This window comes from Lasiodiplodia theobromae (genome assembly GCF_012971845.1).
Source record: "Lasiodiplodia theobromae strain AM2As chromosome Unknown scaffold_16, whole genome shotgun sequence".
Lineage (NCBI taxonomy): Eukaryota > Fungi > Ascomycota > Dothideomycetes > Botryosphaeriales > Botryosphaeriaceae > Lasiodiplodia > Lasiodiplodia theobromae.
Genome location: NW_023336366.1, coordinates 851343 through 876059, shown reverse-complemented (window position 1 = coordinate 876059; position 24717 = coordinate 851343). Strand labels below are relative to the sequence as shown.

The following is a 24717-nucleotide window of genomic DNA, read 5'->3' as shown; positions in this document are numbered from 1 at the left end:
TTTTCCTCCTTCCGTTTCTCTTTAGTCTTGTCCATGTCTTCCATTATTATCCCTCCACCTTATCCATCAAGCAAAAGGTCCGTCAGCCAGCTAGCCAAAATAGCAAAAGAGCAAACCGAAATCATCCCCAGTATACCGTAAAGCTCTCTCAGCAACCATCTGGCTCTAAAGCTGCTCCCTTCAATAGCCCACATAGTCATCGTCGTCGTCACTACTCTCGCTACTCTCCTCATCCTCGGCTTCCTCATCACTCTCCTCGAAGCCATTCACCTGCTCCTCTCCTGTAACACCTTCCTCCTCGGCATCGAACCACATATCTTCCTCCGCATCATCGTACTCTTCCTCCTCATGCTCCAGAGCACCATTAGCCATGCCATTAACACCGTTGGCACCGCTCCTCGCATGACCCAACACCGCCGGCAACGTCGGCTCCTCAACAACCTTAGCGAAGAAAGGGTGATCGGCAGAGAGCGGGCGGCCTTGGCAGACGAAGCCCATGGGCGTGTGAGTGAAGTCCTGGCCCTTGCGGCGGGAGGCGAGCCACTCGCGGATGAAAGTGAGAGGCTTGGCGGTGAAAGGGACCGCCTTCTTGCTGACGCGCTGTTCTCCACTGCCGGAGCCTGAGCTTGAGGACCTGTCGTCCTCTTCGCTGCCTTCGGATTCGTTAGAGCCATCAGGCAGCTCCACGCCGTCGACGCCGTTGGCAAGATCGTCCACCTCGTCTTCGCGGAGGCCGAGATACTTCATCATTCCCGCATACTCGTCGAACTCGAAGTACAAGCGACCGGCGAAGAGGCCCAGCTCCATACTCAACCATTCGGGAGCTTTCCAATCGGGCGACATGGGTGGAATCGAATAGTAGTTCAGGCCGTTGAAGTGGACCATCTTGCGAGTGACAGGAGCGGCGTAAGTAAGAAGGTAGGTGACAGGGCTCTCGACCTCGCGGAGAAGAGGGATGAGCTCCTCCGCCTCTTCCGGGACAACGAGAATCGCCGTGTCGGTCTCCGTGCTCCAAAGTATCCAGTTGACTTGGCGCAAGAAATTATCGTTCGGGCGAGACAGCACGACGGTTCTCGGGAACTCCTTCGATACGAATAGCTTGGACTTGATGACCTCGCCGTTGATTCTGTGTTTCGCTCCCAAAGCAGTACCACGGAGGCAGACGAACATGTGCTCGTAGGCAAAAGAGCCGGCCACAAGCCTGCCGGTCTGAGCGAAACTTGCGATGTCCTTGTGAAGGCCGGAATACTTGACACCTGAGAAAAACACCGGCTTTTGGACCTCACGCACACTCTCCACTTCATGTGCGACTTCTCTTTCTTGCTCCACCTCTTGAAGAGCTGACGCATGAACAGCGTTTCCGTTGTCCTGGAACCCCTTGCGCCTCTTGTTGAGCTCCTTTACGAACACTGCGAGCTCCGCAGAGAACAATTTAGAGGCGTTCGAAACCTTGGTATTCGTCTTGGGCTTATACATCTGCTCCAGCGTTTGATGCTCCACCTGGCGGAGCGCCTTCAGACAATCTTCACGTTGGCGCGAATCCGTGAGGATATCAGGACTGTCGATCAAAGCTTGCGATCTGCGGCAGAAATCTATGCCCTGAGAATAGTACAGCGGCTGAAGTTGCTCGAGTCCGGCACAGGTCTGCTCCAGAAGCCAACAAACAACGTCGTAGGAATCGATTAGTCTTCCCATACGGCTCATTTGCCGTTGATCCAAAATACTCTGATGGACCTCCGGAGTGGCAAAGAACACCACTGATTGCGTCGTTGCCAGCTGTCGAAGCCTCATTGCAGCTTGTACGGTGTGATCCTTGGTCTGTCCAAGGCCCAAAGTCAGTGCGCCTGTAGCATCTATCGGCATTTTCAAATCGGTCCCACGGGTATGTGCCTCGTCAAGGTAAACGAGGCACTGGCTCAAGTCGTCAGCGAATGGGCTTGCGAGAAGAGGAACCTTGGTGCCATTGCGGTAAATGATGAAAGGTCTGTTGGCCTGGAAGTAAAGAGCCGCCTTCGCCTCATAGTCAATGCGTAGCCACGACTTAGCAAGGGTAAGGTTGTCCATCTCAAGGATTTGAGCTCCGGCATCTATCAGGATGCGGATTTTGAGATTTGCGAGACGTTTGAGAAAGTCCTCCTCTGAGATTCGCCTGCCACGGTGATCGGCAGCAAGGACATAACGTCGGTTACGTTGCTGCAACAGGTACGTAATGACTTCAGCGTTGGTGTGAGAAAGACCTGCGAGATCCTGCTGCTTGATAGTCAACGGTAACAACGTCCGGTTGTCGTTCGTTCCGCTGAATCCTGTCGTCAATGGCCGATGGCTGGAGGGTTTCCCGTTTTGAGATGGGGCCAACGCCACCAGCGGAATGTCCCATCCCGAGGACTGCAGTTTGATTTTAAATTGCTTTGCATGATTGGGGAACACGAAGTGGTTCAGGTAGTAGTTGACCACGACAATGCTGCACCGCAGATGCTGCCATAGCTCGTGCAATTGGGACTCGTCGTCCACGTTGATGACATTCCACTCCCTCAACGAGCCGGGTATGTTTGGACCACTGTGCATCCAACGGTCATATTCGCTTGACGGGTCGTCCGACTTCACCACGGCCTCCAAGCAGTACCGTAGCTGAGTTGTTGAGAGGCCCTGATAGTAGAAAGAAAGACACGTGAACAAGATGGCAACGTCAGGATGACCCCATTCCGCCTGGTCCGAAGGAACACCTTTGGCATGATATGGGACAGCAATTGGATCTCGAGAAGGATGGAGGCCATATTGGACGGACCAGCGCTTCTTGAACGTGAGTAGTAGAATCCTGTGTACCAGAAGGCCTCTCATGTGGTGGAGACTCTGGCGGGCCACAGGAGTGTCCGTGAACATTGTCTGGATGCGGTCCACAGTTGACTGAGGGACAAAGGAATCCGTGAGGTATCTTCGAATAGCTTGCCTGTCCGCAGCAGAACACTCTTGGCATGGCAAGATCGAAGTCTTGCCACGAGTGATGTCGTCCACGATACGCGAAACCAAAGCATCTTCCACGTCCTTTCTTAACAAGAAGAAAAGCGGGAATCCTCCGGCTGATCTACTGATGACTTCGATGCTCCGGGGGAAGTCGTGATGCAGATTCCAGAGATGTGTTTCAACCAGTTTCAAAAGAGCTTGGGCCGTTTCCCAACGGTGTGGATGACCATCCACAGAAGTCTGTTGCCCAGAGGGGTAGATGAGTTGAGTACGGACGGCAAGGGTAAAGTCTGACTCGTCAAGGACATCACGGCAGACTTTGCGCATCCATGCTTGGACTCTCACCATCGGTGTTGCCTCAGGGATTCGGTTATCTGACAGGCGCTGCAAGCCGCTGAGCATGAATGACATGATATGCTCTGGAAGAGCAATCATGATTCCAGCGTCTTTCATCATCTCCTTGTGGATGTCCCAGAAAGCCTTGGTGGTGCTCTGAGTAGTTTGAGTCTTGCGTGAGAAAGGAACATGGCGGATCTGACGACCCAACAAGCCTCCAAGCCTTCCATGCAGCAATTGAGCCGTCTGTAAAAGTAGTGCATTCGGAACGACGATGCGTACGAGTCGTTTTGTATCTGCGAGCGACGCTGCAACCATTGGTATGATGCAAGAAGTCTTTCCTTGACCCATGTTCATTTGAAGAACAGAATTGGCACCCGAGCTTGGCGAAATAGTTGCAAGCGCGACGTCAATCTGTCCCGGTCTAATGAGGATGTTTGAATCAACCTCGAGCAGTAGCCAGTCGGTATAGCAGGCCGGTTGCCAATTGGTGTGCCCTGCGTACGTTCGCTCTTCCTTGAGCTTCTGCTCGTTGTCTTTCAAAGATGCATCGTGCAGACGTAGCATTCTTTGAAGGTGCGTGATGGAGACTGCAAAGTCAACAAGACTCTCTTTCATCCCTGAGCCGAAGACGGCAGTAGAGGTAGAGCGGATTTGCTCCAGAAGTGCCACAGTTGTGGTACATGGCCACAGGCCACCTGCTTTCAACCATTTTGCTCGCGGATCGTTGCGGGCCAGGTTCTGTTCGATTGAATTAAGGTGATCTTGAACTTGTTCCCGGGCTTCAGAAACAGCAACGACCATTTGCGCTGGCAAGTTGGCGTCTGTTGGCAGCTTGGCGTCAGTGTCCAATGACCTAAGCGAGTCGATGCTTTGCTTTAGGTCTCGTGCGTAGTGCTGTTTGACTGTGGACTTTGAGTTCGACAGAGCGCTAACGATTTGCTCTAGCTCAGCTACCTCTCTGGTCCTCGTGGATGAGGTGTTCGCTTGACGGAGCTGCTTGGGGCCTGTGGGAATGTTCTCCTTGATGCTGCTGCCTACGCTGTCTCCCGCAATCCCAACCAAAGATCCGGAATCTTTGGAAGCTTTCTTCGGAGTAATGGTGCTTGATTTACAAAGCAGATCCTTTGACAGTGAGGGAATTTCATCGCCACGACCTCCAGGGAAGAGAATGTGTTTTTCTTCGGAAGGCAATTCCATCTGCAAGGGGATCGGCGGGGAATAGTAGTGATCAAGTCTCTGCTGAACCTGTGCGAGATATTGAGACAATTCAATATTCTGGAAAAGCCGGAGCCACTCCGGCTTGATGATCTCGAAGGCCTGCTTGACATCAAGTAAGGGAAAGGAATCCTGTGGCAGACCATCAAGCGTCGGTTCTGCACAGGGCCATTGCTTGAGAAGGAAGCCCACGAAGCCGTTACAGTCCCTTTCTTCCTTTTCTTCATGGGCAAGCTGCTGTGCTTCCAAGTTCTTCCGCATCTTGGCGGAAAGGCTGAGACCGAATTCCGACCGATAATCGCCTGAGTAAGGCTTCCGGCAATGCTTTACAAGCTTCGCGATGTAGCCAACAGTGGGGATATGGCCTTGACGGAATTGCGAGTAGGAGGGCCATTCTGGAGGCTGCAAGTTCTTCAATTGCTCAGATATCGTGAAAGCAATAAGGACCCGAATTATGTCCATATTTGCATTGTCATCGAAAGACAATGCACCGAACATGAAGCTGAGAGTGTAAACTAGATCCTGCGTTGCATCACGGCAGAAGTCGACCAGGGAGCCCCAATGAAGCCCGAATTGAAGATCAAGATAGTCACTCAGAAGGACCTTGCTGAAGATTTGGCCATGTCCTTGGATGATCGGCCATTGTTGCAGAATTCGGCCAAGCTCTGAAGTCGTAGGAAGGTTCGGGGACCATCTCGTGAGGAGCTTCACGCTTTCAAATACGTTTTGGCGCTCTCTCGTAAGCGTTGGCTTATCTCGGGCCATGTAAGTTGCGTCCTCCGGAGCGAATCGTTCCTGGGACTCGTCACTGGTACGCTCGTAGAGCTGCCTGTGGTTGATGCTACGCTGAAGCAGATGTAGGTCAAGCTCTCGAATCTGAGGTTTCTCCGAAGTTGAATCGACGAAATTGAGCAGTTCAGAGGACCGCCTGCAGATAGTTTTCACCAGCGGTAAGAACTCGTCTCGTTGGATCGCGATCGTCAAATTGGGATTCCAGTGAACTTTCTGCATCTGCTTCAGGCCTTCAGGATAGTACTCTCTTGTCGGAGTCAGGCCGGCAATCTGGACGAGACACGTTAATGGACCCGTTTGCAAAGGTGACCAAGGCTGACAGCTGCCGGACCGCAGTAGGTGCAAAGCCTCCTCAGTGCCTGTGCGTCCCGTGAGTGGATCCGGAAGGATTGCCGATGTAAATGCATGCAGCTGTGCTTTGAAATACAGTAGCCATGGCTCTGCAGGACAATCAAGCCGACCGAGGACTGTATTGATTGTGTACCTGGCATAGTTTCCGTTGGGTACCACGTTGACTGCTACGTGAAACTTGTTGCGGTGATACGAGAGGGAACCCAAAGGAACAATAATGCTACGGTTCTGTGCATTGACCGAATCACGAAGAACCAGCTTGCTGTTCAGTCCGTACCAAGTCCCAGCATCTTGGTCCGGGTCGATCTCTGCTCTCAACTCTCTGGAACAAAGGCAGTTCCTGAAGTTCACGTAAAAGTTGAGCTCCAGTCGCCTCAATTCAACCGTCAATGGGTGGGGTTGCGGCGGTTGGTACAGTGTTAGCCGCTGTGGGTGTTCGAAGTACTGGAAAACGTCTGCAAATTGGCGGAAGAGCGAGCTGTGTGGATCAACCAAGCGGCTGCCTCGACGGTAAGCAACATGCGTCCTCATATCAACCCACCAGTGGCTCAGCTTTCGAACCCACATGTCAGAGACTGGACGGATCTCAAGACGACCATTATTGAGATCCAACCAATGAGCACAGTCATCGACCAGGGATGCTGGAAGGTCGTATACTCCATTTTCAATAAAAACCTCTCGGGGGATCAGCTCGAGGATTCTGACTCCGTATTTGTCACAAGTCCGGACACGGACGATCAGCATCCGATTGCGGAAGCCGACGTGGATTTCATTGCCTTTCTCGGCGATGGCCAGCTGGTACGTCATTCCGTAGAGCCCGGATGGGTAGACAAGCAGGTTCTGTTGGCCAAAGAGCCCACACAGGATGTCTGAGTTACGATGCTCCGTGGGAAGCCTGCCCAAGGGTTTGTTGTCGATCAAAAGGTGACCTTCGAGAATGTCGTAATGAACCGATTGCTGTTTGCTTTGCTCCCCACCCTCAAAAGTGAGCTTGATTGTCCAGGCGTTAGGAGAGCCGAGGAACTCCAAGTCGGAGCAGGTCCTCGAGGTAGATCCTGGCACAGACGGCCATACGTTGTTGATTGCGGCAATCAACCCTTCAGAGTTCACAGTGATTGACTGACGAATGAAGAACTTCAAACGGTGAACCATCTTGAGGTCCCGCATAAGAGCGTGGCGCAACACTGCAGGCAAGCTGGCTGGGTCGCTGACCATATTGTCTTGCAGAGTAATGGAGGATTCAACGAAGCTCTGGAGATCCGCTGATGATATGGTCTGCTGTAGTCTTTGATAATCATACTCACAGTACATAGAGAAAGTTCTTCGGCAGAGAAGCGCGGCCCAAAGGGCATACCTCGAACACCGGCGGGAGGTCTCAGCGTCAGTTGCTTTGTGGATTTCAGAGCGCAGCTGGCAAATCCAGTTGTGAGTGATGCGTCGGACTCGATCAAGCAAGACCAGAGCGTCATCTGCAGGCTCCCGGCAACCCAAAGCAACCAGCCGCAAAAGTAGAGTGATGAGCATGTTCATACTGTTCGTCTCTCTCCAGTTTGCAACTACGACTTCCAACCGTATCCGAATTTGCTCGAGCAGTTTCTCACAGAAGGACGCGTCACGGAAGACTTGGTGTACGGTTCGAAGAGGGTCTTTTCCATGTTCCGGACCGGCCTGTGACGAGAGCTGAGAGACCAGTAAGGACGTTGCTTCTGCGCTGAAATTGAGATTTGATGATGCCAACTCCACAAGTAGGAGAGGCCATCTGCGGTGTTTTCCGGAGAACAAGCTCTGGAAGGCCATGTATTCATGTGAGGAGACACCTGGTGGGCAGCGAGCTTGGCTAGCGATGACGTCGTTTGACGGAGGGCCATTGGCATCCGGTGCAAACTGGGGTTGTGACAGCAGCGAGGAGAATGGGGACTTGGGAGGAATCATCACTTGGCAATGATGTGCAAATGTCGGTTTCCCCTTCTCCGAACCAGGCCAGGAACCCGTAAATTTGTCGAAGTAGTTGAGTCGCAGCGGATTTGGCAAGCAGACATTATCCAGACTGGCCGGGAACCAGACCTTGCGGTAATGAGTTCCAAGAAATGACTTGGTTGTCGAGCCTAATGTGATTCCACCTGTGCGAGGAGTTGAGTATGGCATGAGGGGGCCATATTCCTGAATCAGCAAACGAGGCTCATCGCGGCATGTCAGTTTGGGACGGCCCAAAACACCCAAGACCTTCCAGGTAGCGCTGCGATATACTGCAAAAGCAGGAGGGCAGGCCAGCTCAAAAACAACAGCTTTGGCATGAACAGGGTCGCTGGGTAGGAAGTGCTCGTGAGTTGCGATGAACATCCTTTTTGCCTTTCGTTCGTAGAAGCACCTTGTGCATCTTTTGGAGTCATGTTCTCTCAGGAACCCGTCATCAAAGTAGACGCATGACATTTCTGCGATTCTTTGAAGCAGGTTCTCGAACTCTTCACTGAGGCCTTCGAACTCTTCCTCTTTGCGTTGCCGAGCCTTTTCTGCAGCATGTTCAATGCGCTCATGAAGCTCTGGAAGGGTTCCAGTATCCAGTTCGTCGTAGTAACGTTCTGCGAAGCAGCCGGGGTGTAGATTGTCGAAGATGGTTTCCTTAGTGAACTTGCTCTTCTCCTGCCTCAAGCGAAGCCAGCTCTGAATCTTCTGCAAACGTTGCATGTCGGAAAAGCGGGGAAGCTGAAGGACGTCAAGGGCCTCGGGAGAGATGCCTGGCGAGAAGGCTAGAAGCAATCCGAACAGCCTTGTGGCAGCCCGATCCAAGGTCACCCACAGGTCCATGACTGTCAAGATCATGATGCTCTTTTGTTCCGGGTTGCCATCGTAGGCAGAAGAGACTAGGTCGAGGTAGCTATCGATCTTTCGATGCGCTTCCATACACACATCGCTCAGAGTCGACGCGCCAGCAATGGCATGACCCTGTTCCACGTCCATTTCGAACTGAGCCAGAGAGAAGCAGTGGGTTGCCAATGGTCTCATGTTCTGGTTGGCAGCACCCATATCGAGATTAACCGGATGCATCTGTACGTTGTCCATGACTATAGGATTGTTCAGAATGCTGTGCAGGATGCGGCTGGACTTTGGTAAAGTGAGCCTTAAGTGGTCCGGATGCGCGTAGCGAGTGAGCTTTCGAATGGGTCTCTTCATGCTCCCTTTGAGTGCACCCCACACATTCTCAACATGTTGATTTGCTTCCTGCAATATTGCCTGGAATTTCGGATTCAAGGTAGCGAAGGCAGAGTCGTAGTGGATGTGGACAGGTCGAGAGGCTCGGTCTTTGGCCATCTCCAGCTTCGCAAGGCGGCGTGCGAGCTTGGCCTTCAGGGTCGAGATGTTCTGCGGGTCGAGATGGCTCAAAGAGTCCTGGAGCAGCTGAGCGAGCGTGACGGACATGAGGAGTTTGTAGCGCAGCCTGCCGATCTCGCCGCCATGCTGTGTCGCTAGGTATCTTGCAAGCCCAACACGTAGCACTAGCCAGAAGGGAAGCCTCCGCCATGGGTTTTCTGCTCCATCGCCCCAGCAGACGTTGTCGCGCACGCGCTTGCGCAGCAAAGGCGTCGATAAGCGTCGGCCATGAGCTTCGAGGACGGTCATGAGCAGCGACGATATCATGGCAGGGTCCGTTGTATCGCGGGTCTCGATGGCAGAAGAGCCGCCCTTATCGGCACGTGCAGCAAAGCGTTTTATCGACTCTATGCTGCATTGCTGCAAAAAGCTGGCGACGCTGTCTTGGAAACCGTCGTTAGCGAAGGTTGTGTACGGCACGGCGACGGCACCGCCTGGAAACTCCCATTCCAAAGCCGTTTCGGTAGCGAGCACGTCTTTGGAGCGAGGTGAGGCTTCGAAAGCCTCAAAAGCGACCTCTTGGCCGTGGTCACTATTGGTCGGGGTCATTAGCAAGGTGAGATAAAATAGTGAGCAGGCGTATGTACACACCTGTTGAGTCGGCGAACAAGAAGGCCAGCATTCTGCTCTGCGATGTGTAGTATCAAAAAGCCGTCATGTTCGAGATGGCGAAACTCTTGGATCAGAGTAAGCTTTTCGATCCTGCCATCAAGGTTGACAGCCTTGGCGATGAGGAGGATGCGGCGTAGCTTATCCCACTCGAAGTAGCTGTCGCCCGCTGCTGATTCCCGAAGAAGGTGACAGGCTCGGAGCAGACGGTCTGTGATGGCAGCCTCAAGGCGAGGAAGGTTGAAGTCGCGTTTGTGTGGCAGGCTAGCCGGCAGAACCAGATGATTGAACTGCGCCTCAAATAGGCGCGCGGCGGCGGCTGCCTGGCTCATTGCGCCAGAGTCAGGCAGTGCGACACTAAAGAAGCGGCGAGCGGATCAAAAAGAAGTGGTTGGTCGCGCTAAAAGTGCGAAAGGAAAATGAGATGTTGGTGACAGGGTCAATGTCAAGGTCAAGAGAGTGGGCGGCCAGGCAGCCTCCCATTATGGTAACCACCCCGGCCAAACGTCGGGAAAACTCTGCGCCGCTGCGCCGCAATCGCGCGTTTTGCATCGTGGTTGCCTAGCAAGGTGCTGGAAGAAGAAAGATCAGCTTGAAAAATGCGGCGCAGCCCGCCGAGCGCATGGTGCAGCTTGCCGGCCGCTAGGCCTACGCGCCATGCGAGCGCCCGGCTCTCTACATCACCCGTTTGTCAGGGAGTGATAGAGGGAGGCTCTCAGTCCGCCTAGAGACTATCCGAATTGGATTCGTCAAGCACCTCGTGTATAGTCCCCTCTCGCAGCCGACGGCTAGCTTGGATTTGTTTTTTACCCATATATGTCGTTATTCGTGAAAAAAAAAAACCTGAGAAAAGGGCACATATCATGGGTAGTTGAAGCGATTGTCTGGACGTGTATGTAGAATTTTTAATTCCGCATTCTCGTCCGGACGATAGCTTCAGCTACCCACATATGTTATTTTCCTAAGGCAGACTAAAGCCCTGCTATTCTTCGTGCTATCCCATCGGCAGCGAGAGGGGGCTGTAGATCGTGGAGAGCGGTGATGATGAGGCCCTGCAGCTCACGCACCCTTGAGCACGTGCCTTGCTCTTGTGAAACTGTAAATTCTTAGCTCACATTTGTCGCAGCTATAAGACAGGACAATATGCTAATGCTTGAGAATAAGGGTCATTTTCTGGGGAGGACGCTTGTGATGACATATGAAAGCGGACTGCGAAATTCTACGCCGCTGCGCATCACTTGGACTAAGCCACTGCTTGCCTAAGACAGCTGATAGAAGAAGGAAAATAAAGAGAAGCAAACATCAGAGCAGGACGCGGGGTTGGGACGACCGCCAACTTTGCCTACACACTCGAGTATCCGACCCGTGAGAGGGGCGTTCGTGGTTTTACCTATCCAGGAGCAAATTCCGAACAATTTCGCTGGCAAACCAATAAGATACAGATCTTGGTAACCAATCACGAATCTAGGGACGTCATTGCCATGGCTCATTAGGAGAGAGGGTATGAAGTGGTGCGATGCGTAGCTATTGCAGACTAGATGGTCCAACTCCGAGGGTTGATGGAATAGATAAGAGATCGTGACTGCGAGAGGTGAGGTGGAGAGGACATACGGCGAAGTGAGGAGCGTCTCGGCTGAAGGATTGGCCGCCCCGCCCCCCTCCTCCCGTCGGCTTTCGGGGTGGCGCGCACGCGTCAAAGGTCGCGTCGCGTCATCACCTCCCATCGTCATGGCTCACGAGGAACCATCCTGTACGCCCGAAGAATCCGCATCGGATCAGCTACATTTCGCATGAAGAATCCATTGCTTCTCAACTCATTACGTCATTGCCGAGTGCCTTGGGTAATTTTTTTTTACTCAAAGGCACAGTCCACCAGTGTCCCACGGAAGTGACCTACACAAAACAACCGAATATCCGACGTCGCCGACGGCAGCTACTAGCAACTGCCTTCATTCAACGCCGCAGCTCGTCTTGCAATACTTGGATCATCGCAATGCGGTACTGCTCTGCGACTTCAAGCTCTCTCTGCATTTCTTTCGCCCAGCTCACTCGCGCTTCATCCGCCGCATTCTGCAGCTGAGCCAAAATTTTCGCCTTTGTATCTCCCGCACACGCTGCGCTCTTGACATCCTTGGCTAGAAGTTCAGCCCCACGTTGCTCCACACTGGCGATCACTCTCGCGAGCCGACACAGCGTCACCGTGTTATGCAAGAAATGCATCTGACGAGTTCGCTGTAGCCTCAGACCACTGATGCTAATTGTCAGCTCTACAGCTCAGAAATTGCTGATGATGTCAAGGCCTACCTCACTTCATCCAGGCCGCAGTCACTGGGCTTTTTTGAGCTCTCATCCTCCTCGTCGCCCTCCGAATCCGACTCATAGTCATCGTCGTCTTCATCGCTTAGCTCCTCGGCCGAGTCGTCGGACTCGTCAGTCATGGTTCGGTCTCCGTCGGAATCGCCTGATGTCGAACTGCCGGCGTCTGGGAGCTTCAGCAAAATTCAAATACGACCATCGTGACACATACAAGTCTTCTCCCATTGAACCTTGCCAAACGGAACATCTCCTGCTTTGATTTTCAAACTTCGAGACAAAACCCCTCCGCTCAGCCTCTTCATCGATGTCCGAAATCTTGTCCGCAATTGGGAGAACTGCGTCTGTGAGCTGTTCAATGCAGCCCAGCTTTCAGATTTCCCCAGCCCTTCCGTAATACTCTGAACATCGAGGCGGCATTGAAGGAGAGCCGCGAGGGGAGTCAAAATATCATCGTTTGGAGCCTGGCTCGTCCCGGAATACGGCGTCGCGATGGACTTCAGGTCCTCGGTGCTGTGATGACTGGCAAGTCGCAACCATGCGGCAGCGCGCAATTCAGGACTCATAGCGGCCATGTTTGTTGGTGCGGGATGTGCGGAGACAAGTTCGATAATGTGAAGGCAGTATTCTCCCAGAGGACGCTTCTATTTATCTCAACCCGCCCAGACCAGCACCGCTGTCTGACACCCAGCTTCTTCAGGCACCCCGACATGGACTCAATCCCCACGGCATGACAATTCCTGAGGTTACCAATCTCCATGATGGATGGTTGCATGATGCCGCCATGATTTTGCCTGCCGCGCCGAGGTGTTGCAAAGGTCCACGAGTGCACGATCCCGAGAAGAGCGTCGAACGTCTGTTTCATGGTCACTTGCTCAGGCCACAATGCTATAGCTACAGGGGTCTTCGCTAATCGAGTGTTTTGCAGCATGTATCTATCTCGGGATCGGCGACACTGCATTGCACTCTGACGAATAGAGGTGGGCAGCACATCCCAGCCACGTTATGCAGTACCACCACGATGATCACATTGGATGCGAACACCGCGCACGGACAACGCCGCACGATGTTCCCAGGAACAATGCGTCGAGCGCCCTATCGAACCCCTCGAGCATTAATATTGGAGGCGCCTCTCATGGCTTTTAAGACCTCAAGTGCGCACTATGCGCTCATTGCAACTTCTCGACGATGCTTGAGTTTGCCTCTTGGCTCAACCATCGGTGGCCCCTGGACCGGATGTGAAAAAAATCGCTATCTTCCAACTGGATCCTTGTTGCCGGAGCATTCGCAGTAGTTCCTGTCTCACTGAGTCTCCTGCAGCATGCAAGTTGAGTTGCGTCGGCTCATTTTCACCCCACGTCTGAGCAGCAGCATGTGGTATGCAAACCGCGGCAACCTTCTTCTCAGATCTGTGGCTCACTGATGGATCGGGCCGGTCCCTTTTCCAGTTCGAGACTACGGAGCATCGGTCACGTTCCCGTGCTTCTCCTTGCCGTCCGAGAGGCCGCGTATCACCTCCATAAGCGAAGTCTGGATATTTCCGCCTGGATCCCTGCTTGCGTCGGGACTTCTACCGTACGGATCCCGTGATCCGCCAGGGCTATCGATGTCTATTTCCATCGCACGAAAGTCCCTGCAACGGCTTTGCCGATCTGAGTTACACAACTTCCGGTGGCAATCAGCTATGCCCTGGTCTCATTATGGGTGCTGCAAGCGTGGCGACTTGAACGGAATCATGATAATTCCCAGCATATGATTCAGATTCACCTGATATGCTACTAAAAGCGGCTGATATTGATGGTCCTCTTCGCACTCTTCAAAGAACCGTGAAGGATTCTCGGGAGTGAGGTAACACGTCAGCTTATCATCATGCACTCAAGTGCCTGAGTCCCATTCGAGCTGCTTCTACATGAAGACCACGAAGGCAACGATGCAGAATTCCGAGTCGCGCTTCCAGCCTATCCCAGCCGCCTCTCGCTTCGTGGGTTTGACTGCGGGATATGCAAAGGGCAGCCGCCGCTAAGCGCCCTCAGCTGCACCCTCCCGTCGCACAGTCACGCAAACGCAGCTCGCCCGTCCTCAACCACGGTGTCACAAGCGGACGCTTTCCCGTTCTCCGCGAGCGACGCTTTGGCGCTCAAATTTCACCAGCTGCACTGAGCCCCGCGCGGGGCACTGCTTTTTGTGCCACCCTTGCGTTATCAGCATGCGGCGCGCCGTAGATCCCGGTCGTTGACCATCCTTGCACCTCGAGCATCTCCCTCGTCGGCCGCTTATTGCCGCTGCATGCCATTTGCCTGGCCGGCTGCCTGTACGACACGGTCGACACTGCTCCGCGTGAGCCTGGAAGAGGTAGGGACAGGGAAATTCCGCTCATCCTCTGCCGCTGCTTCCGCTGTGAATGACCGTCACACAAGGAAAACGCCCAGAATACCGCTTTCGGACTCCCCCGGTCTTTTGACCGTATCTGAACCCCACGTCATCGATACTGCACACGAGGGTAGCAGCTGAAGTGAAGCATACCCAATATCTTCCCGGTATCAAAAGCATGGTTCCATTGATTGGCAATTTTCCATTGCTTCCCTTGCATACCGGAGTACGTACGACTTGGAAATGGATAGCAGCAGATCTGGTAACAACGTAATCGCGTCAGCTGCTCCACGCCCGGGGTACACCTTCGAGAAGGCAAGAAAAAGGTGATCAGCAAATTTTATTCCCGTTATTCTTCCGAGGCAGATCCACTCACGCACTGAAAGTGAAGCAGGGATAATGTTAGCCCTAAAGGAAGGGACGTATTTTAATCAAGCGCCTCAACCACCAACTTATTATCCACGCACGGAGACAGCAAAAGCAAAAGCGTATCAATATTTCTTTGTCACGCTTTCATCCTCGGCCTACTCCGGGATCCACATGTACAGCACCATAATGTTTCAGGAACCGTCCCCAAATCGCCTCGCCTTCCCTTTCACCCATGGCAATAGGCCACAAAACCCGGCCTGCGCCATCTTCCCACCCAATTGGTCTGATGCCGTCGTACGCATCCTCGTATTCCGGCGCGGCACTCATGTACCCCGGGTCAACCGTGTTCATTGCAACACGACGCGTCTGCCATGCCGTCGCGGCCTCGGTCTCGGTGATCATGTTGAGGGCGGCCTTGGACATGTTCGTGTGGACATGTTTACCCTTCTTGGCAGCATCGACCTTGGCCTCGAAGATGCCTTCGCGGGAGGAGACGTTGACAATGTAGCCCAGCGGCTTTTTCGACCGTGCCGCCGCGTTCTTGGGCGAAGCGGCCTGATCCTCGTCTCTCGCGCGGCCCATGAGCGGAAGCAGCTCGCGGCACAAGATAAGCGGGACGAAGGTGTTGACGGCATGCGCCGAGATGACGTCCTCGTAGGGGATCTCGAACAGCGACTGCACCCACGAGGACTTGGTGTACACCTGCAACTCCTTGCTCGCGCCATCGCCTCCCACAGCAACCAGCCCCGTCTCTCCTCCCACCACCTCCTCCTTCTCGCCGCCTTCGAACCCAACCAACCGCTGCTGGTGCTCCTGTCCCTTTCCTCCAATCAACCTTCCCACACCACCTCTCACCCTCGCCTCATACCCCGCATCCACCAACATCCGCCTTCCTCCTCCTCCCACCACCGCATCCCCATCCTCAACCCTCAACACCTCCTCCCTCCGCACCGCCTGCTCCTCCCTCCCCACACTATCCGTCAACGTCTGCGCCGCATTATTAACCAACACATCCAACCTCTCCTCCCCTCCCCACTCCCTCAACACCCCCCTCACCCCCTCCACAACCCCAAACGCATCCGCCGCCGCCCTAAAATCCGCACCAACCACCCTCAACCTCTCCCTCCACACCTCCGCATCGCCCTCAGCCATGTACCGCCGCACAGCGTCGCGCGGATACCGCGTCGTCGCTATCACGCGCGCGCCGCAGCGCAGCAGCCGCAGCGCGACGTGGTAGCCGAGGTTGACGCGGGCGCCGGTGACGAGCGCGGTGAAGGTCGGGGGGAGGGCGAGGTGAGGTGGTGTGGACAGAGCGCTGTGGGCGAGGTTGTAGGCGCCGCAGGGGGCGCAGAGGCAGGGGTAGGCTGGGTGCGCGGCGGTGGTGGAGGGGAGGGCGAGGCGGCAGATGTAGCAGAGGCGTTTGCGGTGGGGTTGGTGTGGGGGGGCTGGAGGGGGTGGTGGAGGGGGAGAGTTTTGAGAGGGGAGGTTGGAGGTAGTTGCTGTGGGTGCGGACGTCTCGTTGTTGTGGTACTCCGGCGGCGATGTCGTGGTGTCGGGGGGATATTCGAGGAGTTCCTCGAGAAGCGTGGTGGCGGTGGAGATGGGGTCCGTAAGCTTGAGGGATGAGTTGAGTAGGAGGTGTTGGAGGACTTTGAGCGTCACGGAGAGGTCTGTGTCTGTGACTTCTTCGTCTCCATTCTCGTCCCCGCTTTTGGCTGTCTGGCTTGCTGGGTTCGTAGAAGCATCCCAGGTTGGTCCGTCCTTGAGAAAGTTGTCGCCGCCGTTGTAGAACGTAGGCCAATGCCCTCGCGGACCACCTTCCAAGTAGCGTCTGATCTTTTTGAGCAGATTTTCGTAAAGAAGGAACTTGGTATCTCTGGACAAATCAGGTGAGGGAGCCAGGTGAGCTGCAATGGCCAATGCAGCTGGAGTCTTCGTTTTCGGCAGGTGGTACACTGTCAGGCTCGGCGTTTTGCCGTCGCTAACGAGCTTGGAATCCTCGTGAATTCTTTTCGCGATGACTTCTGGCAGCTGAGTGGTGGCGAACACCTTCCAGCAGTCCTGGCCTGGAGGAGGCATTGTGTTGGAATTGAGTGTCTGTCCAGTCATTTCGGCAGTAGCGAAAATGCCTGGTTGGTCACCGATGATCAACGATGTGGCCGTGATTTTCCTGGCCACACGCCTCAGCAAGGAGGAATTGACTATTTAATCCGCCGGCAGTAGCTTGACTATTACGGCGGTGTAGCTAATGCAGATAAGCTAGGCAGCAGTTTGGCCCCCAAGCTATGACTGGTCCTTCTTAGGAGGTGGTTGCCGAATGCGCGTGCATGCGGAGGCGGAGATGGGGACACGACTTATCGCCCCGGCATCAGCTCCGCCACAATTAGCGCTCCTACGGCTCCTCCGCAAACTCACGCCATGACTCCAAGGTCTACTCTGAGATAAATAGCCTACGCCGCAGAAGATGTCACTTCATTCCTAAACCATTCGAATTTTCACCATGTCCAAAGGCGGCCGCTTCGCTCGCATTGCGCGCGACTTGGAGAAGCTCCCGCCGGAGCTCATCGAGCCCGTCCTCGCGGACCTGGAGTACGGCCAAATCGTCCGCGTCTCTCAATTCGGCGGACCACGCGTGACGTGGGCCATCGAGAACAGCCCGGCATGGTCACGCTTCTTCCGCGGCAAGCTGCCGGTGCTGCAGCAGCTCGACGACCTCACCAACGAGCTCATCACCCTCTGCTACTCCACCGGCGGCTTCAAAAATTCTCCCTGGTACGACCAGCTCAGCTTCCTCCGCTACCAAAAGGACAACTTCCGCTTCAAATACCCCACCGACTGGGCCAGCCACTGGGCGTCGATGGTGCGCGGCAGGCTGCACTCCGTCGCGCAGGACCTGTACCCCAACTTCACCGAGACGGCCTACTTCCTGTTCCCCGCAGGCACGCCCCTCAACGCGAACGAGACCGAAGAAGTCGAGTTCTTCATCGACACCGCCTTCACGCTCTACTCCCTGAAGACGAACAACTGGCCCGCAAACGTCCCACCGCTCCCCGTCCTGGCGCGCTGGATCGCCCTCTACAAGCGCGTCCGCCACGCCCGCCTCGCCGCGCAGGCCGCCGAGCTGGACCGCCTGGTCGCGCTGCACGAGCGGCACGCGGACCGCGTCAAGCAGCCGTGGGCCCCGCAGACGCGCCGGCCGAACCCGGACCACGTCGTCGCCGGCTTGCGCCGCGAGGCGGCCCGGCTGAAGCGGAGGAACGTCGACGGCCGCGTCTGGCACGGTAGGGAGTTGTCCGGGTATCGGTTCCGCCCGGCGTTCGCGGCGCTGGTGCCGTATGATTGGTGCTTGCGGCTGTTCTGCGAGGTGCTCAAGCGGCATCCGGTGCCCGAGGAGGAAGAAGAAGAAGGCCTTGCGGAGGGTCGTGGGGATGGGGAGAGCAGCGTCTACCCGCCGAAGGTAGTGGAGATGATGCGGGAGGCTCTGGAGGGTCTTCCCTCGTTTTACCATGTGTATGGGGAGAGGATGCTGGATCCGAGCAGGCCTGAAACACTGCGTACCGCCCGCACGCCGTGGTCTGTGTCGGAGCCGGCTGATGGCAGAGAAGGTAGGTTCTTGACCAAGAGGGCGCGGGGTAAAAACCCGTTTCCGCATAGTGACAACGAGCTTCGCTGGTTGGAGACCTTTGTTGAAGTCATTCTCTGGATGGAGGAGCACTTTCCTTCTTTGGTCAATGAAGTGAGAGGGGAAGAGTGGGAGGATTGTCACGGCATTGAAGCAACAAAGAGACGAAGAGAGGAACGGAAGCGGAGAAAAGAGGAGTTGGTAAAGGAAGCAAGAAGCAGAGAGAACGGTGCCAAGACATAGCATTGCTTGCCTTAGGAAGGCATCAATGTCTTGGTTGTAGATACTGTCTTGCAAATATAGACAAATAAGTGAAGATTTTGTGGTCGGCCATCCCACATGCATACAGAAGGGTGCTGCAGCCGATGGCTAGCGCTAAGAAGAGCTCTAGAACATAGCGTAACTATGCCCCAGCTCTGCCTTAGAAAAGTGACATATGTAGGTAGCTGAAACTATCGTCCAGACCTTTATGTAGAGTTTTTTAATTCTCATTCTCGTCCGGACGATAGCTTCAGCTAGCCATTACATGAGCAAAAGTCCATGCTAGCCATCGGCTGCGAGAGGGAACTGTATGACTCTGTAGTTTTTTGTTCGGGTGATATTGAATGCTCCATCTCGTCCACAGAGAATGGGCCACCACCTTTCCAGCAAGCAGTAACAAGGCAACGATGCATTGCTCCAATTCACCCTCGCTTAGAACCAATTGGTCCGGAATTGACCGTTCCTTTCCGCGGGGTTTTCGGATCCGCATTAAACTACGGGCAATCAGCGCGCTGCTGCACAAGATCGGAGGCGAGAGCGATCCAAGCGGAAAATATCGGTGGCCACCAAAGCGGGGAAATATGCAGTGGCCGTTGTTTTCTCGAGCAATGACTGGAATATATCTGACGTGGGATAGTTGAGGCAAGCTTAAGTCGGGTACTTTCGTAAGCCACACCAGGTGTTGCGGACTACGTTCTGTGTCACACTTGCGTCTCAACACAATTGCCCAATCAGGACGGACAAATTACTCTAGTAAACCTCCGAATTACTGCCTGGCCTGTCTTCAAGTGCGGAGAAAGCTTACCTATTTTCGTGCGGGTTCGGACGGGAACGGGAGCGTTTGACTGGCTCTCCGGCCCTCCCCGCACGTGAGCTGCGCAGGCACTCCCCACAATTTTGTCTTGCGTCGACGCGGTCTAGGCCAAGGACGGGCCAAAACACCATCGGAAGTAGATTCTAGTACGAATTTCAGTCATAATGAAGTTTCGACTTTTCCCGATATCGGTCTACTTAAGTGTGCTCGATGCTCTTCATTCCTTTTCATCTGCCTTCCTACGCCGCAACTCTCCAGCTCAGTTGGCATATCAGTTTCTCCAACAAATATCATTCCCGCATCAAACATGACGCCCCATTCTGCCAAGCCGCTGACAAGCGCATTCATTGTGTCTGAGAAATCCATCGGAGAACCAATTGTCACGGAACTGTCTGCTGACAGGACTGACTTCTTCAATCTCGAGCATGATAGTCATTCCCGGCACTCAAACAACGTCAAGAACGGAATCAATGGCTTAGCACCCCTCACAGAGGTGCAGGAGCATGTCAGTGCTACGCCATCACCCAGGCCAACGCTGTCCCCCACACGGCCGCCCGCTGCTTCCACAAAGCTACGCAAGATGCTCGAAGAGACGGACGATCTTATCGTTTGTCCAGGAGTCTACGATGGCATCTCTGCTCGTGCTGCACACGAGGTCGGCTTCAATGCCATGTACATGGTCAGAACCCTTCCCTGAGCCTCACCATCCAGCCATTCCAGCTGACAGCTCATCCATAGACCGGCGCTGGCACTACAGCATCCCGCCTCGGCCAGCCCGACCTCGGCATCGCCCATCTCCACGACATGCGAGCCAATGCCGAGATGATTGCCAACCTCGACCCGTACGGGCCGCCTCTCATCGCCGACATGGACACCGGTTACGGAGGTAAGTACGCTTCTACCCACCTCTCTGCACACACCCACTCTCCCAACGACATCAGCGAACCCCCCTCCCCTGAACCTCCGACACCCCGCTCACTCCCCCACAGGCCCCATCATCGTCGCCCGCACCATCTCCGAGTACATCCGGGCGGGCGTCGCCGGCGCCCACCTGGAAGACCAAGTCCTAACCAAGCGCTGCGGGCACCTGGGCGGCAAAAAGGTGGTGCCACGGTCCGAATACGTCTCGCGCCTGCGCGCCGCGCACGCCGCGCGCGCGGCGCTGCACTCGGACTTCGTGCTGATCGCGCGGACGGACGCGCTGCAAACGCTCGGCTACGACGAGTGCGTGGCGCGGCTGCGCGAGGCGCGGGACATCGGCTTCGACGTCGGGCTCCTCGAGGGCTTCACGAGCAAGGAGCAGGCGCGGCGCTGCGTCGCGGATCTCGCGCCCTGGCCGGTGCTGCTGAATATGGTCGAGAATGGCGTGACGCCGTTGATTACGGTGGACGAGGCGAGGGAGATGGGGTTTCGGATTATGATTTTTTCGTTTGCGACGGTTTGTCCGGCGTATTTGGCGATCAAGGAGACGTTGGAGAGGTTGAGGGATAAGGGGGTGGTGGGGACGCCGAAGGATATGAGTCCCACGGCTTTGTTTGAGGTTTGTGGGTTGAGAGAGTGCATGAAGATTGACTTGAGTGCTGGTAGTCAGGCGTTCGCGGAGGGTGTGTGAAAAATGAACGGCAGCTGGTGGGTGGAAGGGCTTTGATCTGCTGTGGGACGGCTGAGTTAGAATGAGCAATCCTCTTATATCATCTACTACTGTTAGGAAGGCTGTAATGATTCAAGTAGTTTGATTTGTTTAGTACCCGTCAATCTCTTCCAATTCCCAAATCACAAACGAATGAAGTTTCCAGTCGACAATTTGTCTCCACACCTACACTCCCCCCTCAAACCCTAAGTAGGCATGATAGGTTTGGATACGTATGTTTGCCTCACGAGCTCAAGAAGTGATGGCCCCTCGGAGATTGCGAAGAAGCGGGAAGGTCCCAAATGTCAAACTTAGATGCATCATCTTTCATTGTTTGAATCCAGACAATGCGAGATCCGTGAAGTACTCTAAGCCTTGGCTTTCGAAGCCGGCTTGCAGCTCTGTGTCTCAATCCAGCGCATTTTGCGAGCACTCGTCGTGGTTTGTTTCTCATACTAAGATTTCAAATAGTGTTACTTGACTGCCTTCGCGATAATGAGAGGGAAGCACTTGCCTTGATTGTGTATGATGTGAATGTCCATAACAATGTTTGTGTGCCGTGGAAAGGATGGGATCATAAGATTCCCAGCCGCAGTTCGCACATGGATAAGCGCCGCAGGATATGCATGCGCTGTAGAAAGCCTCGTCCATGGGTCCAAAACCGCATTGACAACACCAAAAAGCTTTCATATCCCCACTGCTATTTTAATCGAGTGAATGAGGTTGGTATGATTGAGGGAGACAAAGATTTAAATGCTCGATACGAGAAAGGTAGAATATCTTGATGAGTAATGTCTCTCCCGGAGAGGTTGGAGGCTGCCTGGAGTCGTGCACTGGCGCAAGGCGACGCTGCAGTTTTATAAGTGTCGATGCCTCAGGACTTAGGCACAAAGTGTAGAAAATAAGGCCATAACATAGGATCTGAGCCAATCGGATTGCAAGGTAGACCCGGTAGGTGTAATTTCGAATATGGTTGGTCGTATTATCGCTCGCAAAGATGTTGTTCGCAGTTGCGCACAACTCGTTTGCGCAGACAGGGTAGGTATTGGCGCGCGCAGAATTGCATGCTTATTCTGCCCCTCACCCACGATCATTAAGGGACCGAAATTCCCCCAACCCACGTAAGGGATGTTCTCTGAGCACAACCACTCCTAATTTCTCTCAGTTAGTCACCCTAGTTGTGAATATTTTGTGGGCTAGAACCATGTTCGCAACCACCCGAGTAACCCGACGATCCCCAAACCCAAAGGTCTTTCCACCTACGCCACCACTCGAGACCGAACCACTGTCGGTGAAGCAAACACCCACGCAGCAAATTGATGAATTGTCACTTGGCGTCCCCGCTGGACAAAATGCACGAGATTCGCGGAATGGTGCATCCAAACAGCAGTCAATACTTTGTCCATACTTTCTCAAGAATCCTCACCTGCTGCCAGAGTCGTCCATTTGCAGGCTACGCGATTTTGAAAATGTTGAGGTTTTGAAGTCAGTGAGATTCTATTCCCTTATGTCAACGTATGCTCACGTTATGCCGCAGGAATCACATCGAACAAGACCATAAGCTTCCACTTCGGCCTCGGCTAAATGGAGACACTGAACTCGAGAGATTTCATGACATCTGGACTCAAATGTTTCAATCTCATGACGGAGACATTCCACACCCTTGTAAGTAGACACCGTGTAATACATAGCAAAATAGCTAAGACCTGAAACCCTCCGGTAGATTTGTGCAACAGGGAATTTCTGAGAAAGCAACAGAATCTCAGAGTCATCGAGATGCTCGAGGCATACATCAATGGCCAATTGAGGGACCAGCCAGCCGTTGCAGCGGTCATTCAAAACCTATTTCTTCAATTTCGCGAAAGATTCAGCCCAAAGAACTTCGGCCACTTCTTCCTCCCAGAGCCAACCCCCTCCATGCCCGGCAGTGATAGCACAAGCCCGGAGAGCAGGAAAGTAGGTCTGGGAGATGAAAATGATCTTGGAACCCAATCACAAGCCCTACCAGTATCATCCAGGAACAAACCAAGCTCTGATGTTGAATCCAACGATTCATGCTCAGCAACATCAAGCTATGGTCCGCCAAATCGTGGACTTCCTGATTTTTTGAGTTCAATTCTACTCTCCATCAAAGAGAAGATGATGAATCAGGCCATGAAGGAGTTGCGCAGTATTGCCGACGAAGGTCTCTGGGAATTCGTCGAGCGCCACAGCGACGCCGATACAGAAGATTTAACCTCTCTATCTGTATCGGATGAAGAGATGGACAATGAACCAACAGATGCCGGCGGCCAAAGCGTTCGACAATTGTCAAGCTCAGGAAGCTCCAATATGTCCCAGTCGACTAATACTTCGGCTACCCAAGGCAGCAACAACGGGAAGCGACCAGCAAGCGGCTCGGGTCCGGATGGTGGCGATGGCGGCCGTGGAGGAAAGCGTCGCAGGCCAGCTCCGACGACAGACAATGGAATTGAACCTCCTTCGAGGAGGCTAAGCTGCCCGTATTTCAAGAAAGACCCTGGAAGGCTCAGGAGCAATCATTCTTGCTCCAAGCCTCCGGGATTCGAGAACGCGAACCGAGTCAAGTAAGCCAATCCCAATAAGATGCTAAGACTCAAAAATGCAGTTGGAACAAGATTCTGATCCAGAGATATTTAGAGAGCATATTTACCGGGCTCACCGTACGCGTCCGGAGTGCCCACGCTGCTTTGAGGAGTTGAATACCGTGGAACAACTCAGCGATCACCTGCGAGAGGGCCTATGCGATACTCTCGACAAAGAAGACAGACCTGAAAGGGAAGCAATCACCAACGAACAGGTAGAGAAGCTTAAGTCAAAGAAGGACTTGAAGGGTCTCAGCGAGGAGGACAAGTGGAGAAAGATGTATCGGATCATTTTCGGGCTGAATGAAGATGCGGAGACCCCAAGCCCTTGTGAGTGCATATGGCCCCTAATTCTCCTCTGCTTTCATCTCCTATACACTTCTTCGTATATTCCAATTGAATCACTCACTAACAACTACTGAAATCCCACCAGACTTCGAGCCATCAGGTTGGTACATGGAAAAGTTTCGGGCGTACTGTGGCAAGCGGCTTCCGAATCTTGTGAGGAGGAAACTCGAGGACCAACTCGAGGACGAACTCAAAGCTTCCTTGCTGAATATGTTGATGACCACCATGCAGCAATGCCAGGAGGAACTTTTTACTTCATTCATGGAAGCGGAGAAGTCTGGCTCGCTGGATAACGATGAAATCGAGGAGGACAGCGATGTGGCTCAAGCCTTGGATTGGAGTGATTTCCAGCTACCGAGCAATTCCCTTTGGTTCCCAGATTATGGACAGCCTTTCTCTAGTTTTAATTCCCCAGCCGATTTTCTTTAACATTCTTTTCCGTTTCCGCATCAATGTTTCTTGAGTTATTCCCATCAGCAAGCCACAAACACAGACGTCATTGGTCCAGCGTACTCGTTCTGCAATATATGCTAGTGCACTTTTCTCAAATGAACCTCAAAGGATGCAGAGGTCGAATTCCTGACGGAATATTTGAAAGACAGTGTCCCTATTAGACTCCAGAATTTCCTGGGTGCCTTGCTCTGTTTTTGAAGTCCGAGGGCTCTCTTATGCGTGTGTCTCGCTCTTGTTAGCTTTCTTGCCAAAGAGAGAGCCTACCAGTGCTCACCTACATTCAAACTAAAATTTAGTT

The 24717-nt window shown here is 53.7% G+C and overlaps 6 protein-coding genes across 6 annotated transcripts; 3 read left to right on the top strand and 3 right to left on the bottom strand.

Annotated features, from left to right (window-relative positions):
• Positions 1 to 180: 180 nt before the first annotated feature.
• On the bottom strand, positions 181 to 9968 carry LTHEOB_5916 (P-loop containing nucleoside triphosphate hydrolase; the record flags this gene model as incomplete). Its single annotated transcript, XM_035515114.1, has 2 exons — positions 181 to 9559; positions 9619 to 9968. 2 exons carry the CDS (start codon positions 9966 to 9968, stop codon positions 181 to 183), a joined length of 9729 nt encoding a protein of 3242 aa, XP_035373608.1.
• A 1621-nt stretch (positions 9969 to 11589) lies between these two features.
• Positions 11590 to 12524, bottom strand: LTHEOB_5915 (uncharacterized protein; the record flags this gene model as incomplete). The annotated part of the gene is made up of 3 exons (XM_035515113.1): positions 11590 to 11884; positions 11941 to 12118; positions 12164 to 12524. The coding sequence occupies 3 exons, from the start codon at positions 12522 to 12524 to the stop codon at positions 11590 to 11592; spliced, it is 834 nt and encodes a 277-aa protein (XP_035373607.1).
• Positions 12525 to 14832: 2308 nt separating this feature from the next.
• LTHEOB_5914 (Short-chain dehydrogenase protein) lies at positions 14833 to 16767 on the bottom strand (the record flags this gene model as incomplete). Its single annotated transcript, XM_035515112.1, has 1 exon — positions 14833 to 16767. The coding sequence occupies one exon, from the start codon at positions 16765 to 16767 to the stop codon at positions 14833 to 14835; it is 1935 nt and encodes a 644-aa protein (XP_035373606.1).
• Positions 16768 to 17188: 421 nt separating this feature from the next.
• On the top strand, positions 17189 to 18553 carry LTHEOB_5913 (Appr-1-p processing protein; the record flags this gene model as incomplete). The annotated part of the gene is made up of 1 exon (XM_035515111.1): positions 17189 to 18553. One exon carries the CDS (start codon positions 17189 to 17191, stop codon positions 18551 to 18553), a length of 1365 nt encoding a protein of 454 aa, XP_035373605.1.
• Positions 18554 to 19692: 1139 nt separating this feature from the next.
• On the top strand, positions 19693 to 20997 carry LTHEOB_5912 (Isocitrate lyase/phosphorylmutase; the record flags this gene model as incomplete). Its single annotated transcript, XM_035515110.1, has 3 exons — positions 19693 to 20064; positions 20124 to 20271; positions 20375 to 20997. 3 exons carry the CDS (start codon positions 19693 to 19695, stop codon positions 20995 to 20997), a joined length of 1143 nt encoding a protein of 380 aa, XP_035373604.1.
• A 1602-nt stretch (positions 20998 to 22599) lies between these two features.
• Positions 22600 to 24395, top strand: LTHEOB_5911 (Zn2 cys6 DNA-binding protein; the record flags this gene model as incomplete). The annotated part of the gene is made up of 5 exons (XM_035515109.1): positions 22600 to 22680; positions 22774 to 23600; positions 23642 to 23696; positions 23834 to 23948; positions 24052 to 24395. The coding sequence occupies 5 exons, from the start codon at positions 22600 to 22602 to the stop codon at positions 24393 to 24395; spliced, it is 1422 nt and encodes a 473-aa protein (XP_035373603.1).
• Positions 24396 to 24717: the final 322 nt, after the last annotated feature.